The sequence below is a fragment of the Nanorana parkeri genome, unplaced genomic scaffold (genome assembly GCF_000935625.1).
Source record: "Nanorana parkeri isolate BGI_ZX_2015 unplaced genomic scaffold, ASM93562v1 scaffold553, whole genome shotgun sequence".
Classification (NCBI taxonomy): Eukaryota; Metazoa; Chordata; class Amphibia; order Anura; family Dicroglossidae; genus Nanorana; species Nanorana parkeri.
Window position 1 is genome coordinate 829,000 of NW_017306821.1, and position 10,920 is coordinate 839,919.

At 43.4% G+C, this 10,920-nt stretch overlaps 1 protein-coding gene across 1 annotated transcript in view; it reads right to left on the bottom strand.

Annotated features, from left to right (window-relative positions):
* Nucleotides 1-8,398: 8,398 nt before the first annotated feature.
* The window catches only part of NPHS2 (NPHS2, podocin), a 12,687-nt gene continuing 10,165 nt past the window's right edge, over nucleotides 8,399-10,920 (bottom strand). The window contains exons 6-8 of the mRNA XM_018561965.1: nucleotides 9,334-9,389; nucleotides 8,792-8,870; nucleotides 8,399-8,704 (exon numbers count right to left, since the gene is read on the bottom strand). Coding sequence (XP_018417467.1) covers nucleotides 8,435-8,704; nucleotides 8,792-8,870; nucleotides 9,334-9,389 — 405 coding nt within the window. The 3' untranslated portion in view covers nucleotides 8,399-8,434. The remainder of the gene's footprint in view (nucleotides 8,705-8,791; nucleotides 8,871-9,333; nucleotides 9,390-10,920) is intronic.

The window sequence follows — 10,920 nt, forward strand, 5'->3', positions numbered from 1 at the left end:
GGGGCGGACGCGAACGAGCACATATAGACGATCGGCGGGCTATGGACCTGCTGATCGCCTATATGTGAAACACCCGGTAACGGGTGTGTGCAATGGTGGGGTCCTTTCTGCCCGTGCGTGCCCGCTAGGGGGCGCGCGCGAGCAGAAAAAAATTGCCGTCTGGAGACGGCAACCCGCCAATGCAGCAGTGCCGTCCGTCCGTTTTTTTACTACTGCAAGAGGTTAATAAATAACAAATATTTGTACATTTTAATTTGCACCTTTTTGTGAAACGGTAAAAAATGAAGTAACGCAAAACTGTAAATAAGCAACTTATGTTAAAAATCTTTTGTGCGCTATGCTGGTGTGTGTGTTGTGATAAAATGATACAGACATACATTTAATGCAACACAGCATATCACAATGCACGGCAATGTGCCACAACGCTTTGCCATGCGCTGCCACACTGTTAAATTAATGTTATTTAAAAAAGAAAATCAAGCACTGAGATGTGTTGCACACAGAGGATCAGTAAATGTTACAGATATTTACTGATCCTCCGGTCGGTCACGCACAGAGACGCTGTCATCCTGAAACTGACAGGATAACAGCGTCTCTCCTCCCCGCTGCTCCTCTCCTCCCGCTTGGCCATCCTGGATTGCAAGTGGCTCCCGCCTCCGCCCCTCTGCCAGTTGCAGCAGGCCATTTCTCCTCAGATCCCCACTGCCTCAGCCCATAGAGGCGGGGCAGAGCAGCGGGAATCCGAGAAGCATGGAGCGGCTCCAGGCGGGGAGGAGATGACAGATGCCCGGGGTCGGCAGCAGCTGTCCTGCCTGGAGTTTTCGTTAGTAGCTCTCATCAGCTACTAAAAAAATTAAAAGTCACATATAAAAGGTAATAAAAAAAGTAAAAACATTTTTTAAGTCCCCGGCCCCCCACATACACATGCAAACATGCGTCGAGTGCGCCTAAGTGCGTAAACGACCATTGCATCCATTACACCGCACGTTACGTATCGCCGCGAACATCGCAGTGAGAGCAATAAAAATTTTTAAGTCCCCGGCCCCCCACATACACATGCAAACAAGTGCGTAAACGACCATTGCATCCATTACACCGCACATGTTACGTATCGCCGCGAACATCGCAGTGAGAGCAATAAATTTTAAGTCCCCGGCCCCCCACATACACATGCAAACATGCGTCGAGTGCGCCTAAGTGCGTAAACGACCATTGCATCCATTACACCGCACGTTACGTATCGCCGCGAACATCGCAGTGAGAGCAATAATTATCGGCCCATCAATCACTGATAAGGCTAAACTGATGAGTGGTAAAAGCTTTTAAAGCGTCGCCTATGGCCAATTTTGTGTATGGTAGTTTTTGCGAGTTCGCGGACGCATGCAATTTTAAAGCTTGACATGTTTGGTGTCTATTTACCCGACATGGGTAATAATAACTGTTTTATAACGTAGGGAAAACAGTTTTTCTTTTTCTAAATTTTTTCATTATATAGTAAAAAATAAAACCCGTAGTGGTGATTAAATACCACCAAAAGAAAGCTCTACCTGTCCCCAAAAAATGGTATAAAATTAATTTCAGTACAGCGTTGCATGAGGGAAAAAATGTCAGTCAAAGTACTGCAGCGCTGAACACTGAAAAATGGCCGGACAGGAAGGGGGTGTAAACAACCCGGTCAGCAAGTGGTTAAAGCAGCATGGAGGGGGGCTTTTTTATCCTTTAGGGCTTGTTCACACCATTTTCTGGTGCAGATCTGCAGGCGCAATGCTATGCGTGCAGCATGTTTTTGATGCGTTTTTACCACGTTCCAGTTCCTTTTTTTTTGTGGAGTGGGGTTGTCAGTATGTCAGTCAGTTTTGGCGCGTTTTCGTTGCGTTTTTGCTGCGTTCCGGTGCGTTTCCGGACCAGAGAAAATGTGACATGCAGTATTTTTTCTGTCCGGACCGGACTGCGCTGGTGAGAGCTGTAGCCCATAAAACACCAGGATACATTGGGATGCATTTTTAGTGCAGGAGCGAACTGTTCTGGCCCGGACAGAATCCGGACATCGTGTGAAAAATCCCGTCACTTTAATGGAGGTTCGTTCTTGCTGATGCAGTTCTCAGCGATAGTGTGAAAAGCCACTAGATGGTGGTATTGCTCATTTCTGGGCTCTCAGAGCATCTTGGGTTGCAAGATGGCAATTGCGATTTAATATTGAAAAATGCAAGGTTATGCACATGGGAGCAACGAACATGCATGCAAGCTACTACTTAGGGGGTGAACCACTGGGGAAGTCAGACATGGAGAAAGACCAGAGGGATCTTCATAAATTACAGATTAAGCAATAGTATGCAATGCCAAGCACGGCCAGCAAAGCAAACAATATACTATCCTGCATTAAAGACGGATTTTGGCAAGGGATAAAAACATAATCTTAACACTTTATAAATCACTGGTTTGGTCTCACTTTATGTATGTGGTTTAGACTAGTCATCAACCCTTAGGAAAGAGATCCTCAGTACCTTAGGAAAGAGGCTCCCGGTATGCCAGATTACCTACCGTCTTTCCCCGAAAATAAGACACTGTCTTATATTGTTTTTGCCCCCAAAAAACACACTAGGTCTTATTTTCAGGGGATGTCTTTTTTTTTTTAATGTGCAACAAAATGTACAACAATCTAAAGTTATTCATGTACAACAATCCAAAGTTATCTGGTATCACTCCGCCTGTCACAGTAACCGGAGCTATAGAGGGAGTATCGGCTAATGCGGCTCTGCTCCCTCCCCCCGCCGCAGCCTTGCTTTCGACAGCGCCGTCTTCCTTTGCCATCAAGGACAGTTGTACCAGCGGTGCAGCAGTGGGGACATCAGACAGTGAACAGTGCTGTAAATTACGGTACCCTTACATTAAGCAGTGCCTTCAGGGCAGTTGGTGAAGTATGGTACTGGAGTGCTGACGGTCACTGCGCTGGCCGGAGGGAGTCCCCTGTCATCCCCTTAATACAGTATGTGCCTGCAGGCTGATACCATCTCTCCTGCAAGTTCCCCCTCACATGCTACCACCAAATTAGGTCTTATTTTCGGGGTAGGTCTTATATTACAGGAATCTTGAAAAATAGTGCTAGGTCTTACTTTCGGGGTAGGTCTTATTTTCGGGGAAACAGGGTACATACATGGAATACATTTATTTAGGTAATACTCTCAGTACGTTCAGGTATTTATACCTGGTTGCTAAGTATGTCATCGTTGTTCATGTTAGTTAGCAGGTTAGGTAACTATCTTGACAGTTCTCACCCCTTACCCTTTGCTTTAGAGGTAACTGATTAGAGGACTAGTGGTTATAACCCTCTTTTAACCACTTGAAGTCCGCAGTGTTAAACCTCCTTCCCATCCAGGCCATTTTTCAGTATTCAGCGCTGCGGTACTTTGACTGACATTTATTTTGTCATGCAACGCTGTACTTTCTTTTGGTGGTATTTAATCACCACTGCAGGTTTTATTTTTTACTATATTAAGGAAAAATTACCGAATAAAAAAAAGAAACTTTCCCTATATTAAATGATAAAACATTTATTATTACCCGATTTTTTGGTAAAATATAAAAGACGGGTCACATCAGATAAAAAGACGCCAAACATGTCAAGCCTTAAAATTGCGTGCGCGAAAACCTCAAAAAACGATAATACCCAAAATTGGCCATAGGCTACACATTACAAGCTTTTACCGCTCATCAGTTTAGTGTTATCAGTGATTGATGGCCCATCCGTACGCGTGCGCTAGGGGACGGCAACTGGTTAAGCACTACCAAAAATGTAAATGATGACCTCTAATAACTATTACTTTCTCTCCTGGAACATTAGAGGTATGGGTACTCCTCACAAGAACCATGGTCCAATACTTCAAAAATCTAATGCTGAAGCAATTTGTTTACAGGAAAAGCATCTTATGTAAACCATGGCTGCCATGGTCTAGTCACTCATGGCACTCTTTATATTCTACGAGTTTCCTTAATGGTTCATAAATCAGCCCAATAGGAAGGGAATGCATTCAAACTAAATGTGACCCTAAAGGCCAGGATATCTTTTTGTATACTATTCTATATTCCATAGCTTTTATTATTATTGGACTGAACAATCCATCCTCATCTCATTAAACATTATACATGGCTAAATCCTTAAATTAGTATTAAGGTTTGGGTGTTTTTTACCTTAATGCATTCTCTGCATTAGGGTGAAAACAGCCCAGCACCTTTTTTCTACCCCAGTCCCCCCCACACTTACCTGTCCGCTGCGCTCGTCCCCGCCGCTGGTCCAAAGCGATCCTCCATTACCCAAACTTCCGGGTTGCGGGGGGAGGATACTGATGGCAGAGGAGCCATAGGCTCCTTCTGCCATCAATCAAAGAGGGAAGGGGCGTGGTCTGCCACAAGGCTGTGTGTGTCTATGGACTCGCACAGCCACTGCGGAAATGAGAAGGCACGAGCGCGTGCCGGAAAAGCCCTGCAAAGAGCCACTAGAAAACGAGGAATTAGAAACTTTTAAAGAAAAAGAGCAACAGCTCCAGCAAAGGAGGGTCTCCTTAAAGGAGAAATTAAAAAAAAAATATAGGCTTTAATATCACAATATCGTGCCAACATTTGAAAAAAAAAATTCAGGGACACCTCTTTTGTTGTGTGTCCAGCAAATAAATTTTTAAAAAAATATAGGCTTTAATATCACTTTAATAGCACAATATTGTGCCTTTTGAAAAAAAAAATTCAGGGACACCTCTTTTGTTGTGTGTCCAGCAAGCCATTGCAGGCAGAGTATATACTTTAATTAGGTGATGAGCATTAATTTTAAATGGGTGTGGTTCTACCAGGTGCATATAATTAACCTACTGTATATTTTATTCATAAGAACAGAAACACAGTGAAGATGGCTAGCTACAACTTTTAATTCGTGCAGCCTATTTAAAGTGCGGCAGCCCAACATGTGTTGCAGAGAATACAGTGATAAACACCAATTACACTACAAACACAGTTGGCATAAAATATCATTTGACACTGACCTTTCTGCTGGGTACTGTGACACCTTTTGTGGCTGCTGAGGAGTTATTATTATTATACAGGATTTATATAGCGCCAATAGTTTGCACAGCGCTTTACAATATAAGGAAGACATTACAGTCACAATACAATTTAAGACAAGATGGTAAGGAGGGCCCTGCCCGTGAGGGCTTTCAATCTGAAAGGGAGGGGCAAGTGATACATGAGGAGGTAGCTGCGCGGGGATGATTGTTTGAGAAAGTGATTGTTCAGTGGTTAGGTTGAGGTGGGATAGGCTTCCCTGAAGAGATGAGTCTTAAGGGATCGCCTAAAGGCAGTCAGTGTGGGAGATAGACGGACATGTTGGGGTAGAGAGTTCCATAGAATGGGAGACACTCTAGTGAAGTCCTGGAGGCGAGCATGGGAGGAGTTGATGACAGAGCTGGAAAGCAGGAGGTCTTGTGAAGAACGGAGGGGACGCTTAGGGTAATACTTTGAGACCAGGTTGGAGATATAGCCGGGGCCAGAGTTGTGGATGGCTTTGTACGCGGTTGTTAATATTTTGAATTTTATCCTTTGGGCTATAGGAAGCCAGTGTAGTTAAAGGTTTTTATAGCAAAAATCATGTAATAAACTAGTTAGGACTCCATTACCCAGCTTAATACAGTGTAAAACATAGTAAATGTAGTGCAGGGGTTAGAAGTATAATGTAACATAACATATACAGTGTGGGGATCAGAAGTGTAACATACAACATAGCACATAGAATGCAGGAGGCAGGAGAATAATGTATAACAGTGAATGCAGTGCAGGGTTGTTAGGGAAGGAGCAAAGTCCCCCTGTTTGCTGGATTGGAACCCAATAGCAGGGAACAATACCAGAGAGTCCAGGCTGAGGTACAAGATAGGATGCTCCAAAATGCGTTGTCAGAGTACAGTCCGGGTCAAGGCAGGCAGCGAGTATCATAAACGGTGAGGCAATCCAGGGGTCGATAACCAGGAGATACAAATAGCAGGGAAGGAAGGCAGGAAACCGGAAATGAGGCGTCGTAGCTGCTTTGGGAATGGCAGAATAATTCAGCAAGTCTTGGCTCTGACTGGAAATTAAACCCAGCAGGGGCCAGCGACGCCCTCGTTGTCTGGGCAACAAGGAAGCCACAGGTCCCTGGGAACCAATGGGACAGCTAGGAGAGAGGGAGTGCTCGTAAGGCCCTCCCTGGCAATGATCAGCACCTGAAGCGACTAAGAAGCCACAGCAGCGCCACATGGGCACACCCGAAACCTGCCCCCACCGGGCACCAAATCACCCTAAGAAGGACCCTACAATCTCCGCCGGACCCCAGGTAAGAGGGCACCCCTGGTCCCACTACAAGGGTTCAGGAATATAATATACAACATTGAGAATGCAGTGCAGGGGTCAGGAGAATCGCGTACAACATGGAACATACAGTGTAGGGGTCAGGAGTATAATGTACAACATTGCAATGCAGTACAGGGGGCAGGAATATAATACACAACGTGGTGAATGCAATGCGGAGATCAGTAGTATAATGTACAAAATAGCATATATTGTACAGGGGTGAGGGTATAATGTACAGCATTGTGCAAATAAAGTGCAGGGGTCAGAAAAATAACATACAACATAGCATATGCAGTGCAGGGGCCAGGAGTATAACGTAGAACAATGTAAATGAAAGAGTCAGGAGTGTACTGTACAACATAGTGAATGGGGTCAGGACTATGAAGGTTACAGTACTATGTACAGAGTGCGGTGACCAGTAATATTGTGTCCCTTACTGCTGGTAATAGTCGTAAGGTGTATGGGCAGCGTGCGACCGCATTTACTGTACGGTCGCATGATTTTCGTATTACGAGCACACTAGAAAACCGCGATCGCAAGACGAAAGCCGCACGGCCCGAGGTGCGCAAGCGCACACTGCCCGCTCACGATTGCAATCATCTGTAAGCCCCCCCTCCGCGGGGAGGACTTGCGATGATCGCAAGTACGATCTGCCTGTCTAAGATGGACAGGTCGTACAAACTTTTAATCACCTTACAACCATCGCACAAAGAAAGTCGTGCGATGGTTGTAAGGTGTATTGGCCACCTTTACCCTCCTCCTGTAACTCACCCTACCATTATCCAACACCTGGTCTCTGAATTAGGTTGGATAGATCTCTGGTGATACCCGCATCCAGCCATAAAGGCATTTTTGTGTTCCACCTATTGCAGAAAGTCCTTTTCTCACATCGACCTTATGCTGGGCAAAACATTAAGTAACTATGCTAGAATCTATTGTTTTTTGTGACAAGAGATATATCAGATGATTGCCCATATCTCCTTTATCAAAAAAGTCCTCTTGGCAAGCTGAGGAGGAACTTGCCATGGCCGATAACAATGCACAATTCCTCTTTATAGCAAAACCCACTAAGTTGAATTGCTGCAAAGCTTGGGAGAATATGTCTTGACCCTCTAATGACCAGATTACATGAGAATGTCAAACTAAAACTGTTTTTGTTAAACAAGCATACTTTGAATATGCTAATCAATCTAGTGAACTGTCTATATCACCAATCAACATTCTACCTCTATTTTTAAAATCTGAAGTGTGGAGGTTTTTACTGATGAGGATGGTATTTTAAATTTCTTCTGTGAATTCTTTAGATACATTTATACTGTCGCAAAAAAACAAAAGGATATACATACCTACTTTGAGACCAACGTGAAATGGAGCATAAAGTACTCATGGTTATGCAGTGCTTAGAAGTGGACATGCATAAATTCATTGTAGTGGATAGCATTTTGTGCAAGTACGTGCCTCTTTGAACGCAGGTTCGGGAATTTTTATTCATGTCCATGAACGCTGCTCTAGATTACAAATCTAAATGTCACTTGGTGCATGGCCACGTTGACTGCGTTCAGAAGCATGAGCCCTTATGCTGACTGGGTAGATCATGTTTTCCTGAATTCTTGCCCTAGAGCAGTGCATGTAACACACGTCGACAGCCAAACAGCTTGACAGGAGGCAATTATGAACAGAAATTTATGCCAGTAGAAGGTAAAGAACTAAAAGGGGAAGACTTTTCAGACAAAAAGATACTAATTCAGCTGCATTGAATTCCATTTTCTAAATGGCCACAGTTCAGCTTTAATAGCAAGTTGAATAGACTGCGTGCCAGTCATTTTATTGTGGTGATTTTTTACCAGGGAAAAAAAGATAAACATCAGATAAATCAAAACTGGACAACTGAAATTGGGGAAATATGTATTACAAGTGTATGAGATAAATATTATCAGAGTGATTGTTCTATTATGAGAGTTCATCTTGGTATCCTTGATCTGCTTCCACATGAGAGGATAATAAACTGAAATTGGGGCAATATGTATTACAAGTACATCAGGTACACCTTATCAGAGTGATTATTCTATTACAACATCGGTGAGTCCTTCTTGGGATCCTTATCTGCTTCTGTATCAGACTTGGGTGAATCTATGTTGTTTTGCTGCACTTTGGGCAAAACATTGAGGTTCATAAGTTCAAAAGGGAAAGGCACTAGGAAGGTGGCAGGTTTTTCAGATGTCATACACTGCAAAGTGTGCAGGTAACGGAGCTGAATTGCAGTGGGAGATCCAGATAAAGTTTCTGCTGCTACTTTCAGTAATTCAGACACAGTCTTCTCACATTCTGCTGCAAGTACCTGTCACAAAGCACAAGGTAATACTTACATTAGCCAAAAGAATAATGAGAAATAGTTGTAGCTATTTATCGTGCCTTTAAAATGTACCTTCACTTTAACATGTCTTTGTGCTTCTGCCTCTATTGCCATTGTTTGCTTGACTTCTTCTGGCAGGTTTACATCTTTACTAGAAAGAACAACAGGATATATGTCTCTATTACTATGGAACATTGACATAATGTAGCATGATTAGGGCTGTTAGGGTTTTCATGTTAGCTAGTTGCTGCAAGTGTGGCATTTGGAGAAAGAACGCATATTTATATTTATAGAACCAAATAAATTTATAGAACCAAAGAAATATATTCATATTTATTTGGTTCTGTGGCGCTTATTTTATGCAGTGATTTTATACAGGGTAGGGAGGACTAATGTAATAAGCAGACCTTGCCTTTAATTGTAAGATGCACTTTAATTACATCTAGCTTGGTAGTGTGACTAGCAAAATGTACATTACAAAGCAAGAGTTTTGTCTGCAAATTAGACCTATTTTGTAAATTGACCATTTGCCAATTTGACCATTTCTGTTAACAAGAGGAGACAAAGTGGTTGTGTTATGGCGCATGATTTTACTTGTCAACTGTCATACCTACATTTCTGTCCTTTCCACTTTAATCCCCCAATGACAAGTTACAGCATCCAAAGCCACCTGCAAAAGCATCAGAAAGTACATCATACATATTTTCTTTTGTTGGAACTGATAAATGCACAAGAAAACCGAAATATTAAAAAATCATGAATGCCTATTTAATGATATTTAGGCCTCGCTTAAAAAATATCTCAGAATCAACTGTCTACATTAATTGGTCTTCTTATAGCTTTAGAGAGCGATATTTCAAACTACTCCCACATTCATTGCAGAACACCACAATGATAACACGCTATTGTGCTTTGTGGTGCACTGTGGTGCAAATAATGGAGCTTATCTTTTTTTTTTTTTACTGTTTTGGTGCTTTGCCAACTAATTTATTTGAATGGGCTGCGTAGCTCAACACACATTAATAGACCAGGATGATCAGAAGGTGTGAATCAGCCCTTAAGCGTAATTTCTTTCTTTTTAATTTAGGAAAGTGTAGTTTTGTTTTAGTGAAGGGTTAAACCTCTTTTGTTGCTGTCTGTGTCCCATTGGGGCAGGGCTGTAGCTACCATGGGGCGATTGAGGCACTTGCCTCAGGTGCAGTGAGAGGGGGGCGCAGCCAGAGCAGGCCATTGGCAACAGGTGCGCCATGTGGCCAACACAGCCACTGTGCGGCTTTCACATTTTCTGCAGAAGACGTGTATCCAAACCTCTGTTATTAACCTTATTGGTGAGACAAGTTTTTTTACATGCTGGCTTGTGAGTGTGCCATGATTCCTTTCTACTGTATGTGGCCAACACAGCCGCGGCTCGGCATGGAAAAGAGGGGCGGCACAGGCTCCAGCTTCTCCTCGCCACCCGGCTGCTCTCCCCACCTGTATGGGCAGAGGACCCTGTGTCCTCAATCTCTTTTTCTAGTTCAAAAGGGAAATATCAGGGGTCTGTTTAGACCTCCAATATTTCCCCAAAGCCCACCAACAGTAAAAAAAAAAAAATTATAATACAAAAAAAACCAAAACACCCCCTGCCCCAATCCCCCACACATAAATGCACAAATATTACTAGAGATGTGCAAAGACTAAAAATTTGTTTCGGACAAAACTCATTTTTATGCTATATGGATTTGGTCATCAGCGCATTTTGCACATGCGCCCCCCTGGGGGCGGGGGGCATGACGTCACATACCGCACACGTCTGTTGGGGGGCACAATTTTCTGTTCTTGCCTCTGGGGCAAAAGGAGCTAGCTACGGCTCTGCATTGGGGAGATTTCCCTTTACTGTCCTGGAGATACAGTAAGGAAATTCTACAAAATTAGGATAATTCTTCTCTTGGACAAATGTCAGTGGGACAGGAGTCTCCACTGGAAATCTTCCCCTAAACTCTTCTAGCTACAAGTGTAACATTTTGGGTATTTCCATCACTTTCTGTCCAAGTGTCGGTGGCCACCAGGACAAAAAGAGAGGGTGAATGAACCTAGTGGTTAAAAGAACGTTTGGGCTATAAGTACGCTTTAATCGTTCCGGGTGCGGGCGATCAAACTGTGGGTGGGGTACATGGCTGCGGTGCAACCACACTCCCCCCCCCCCGCTGCATTCCAGTGCG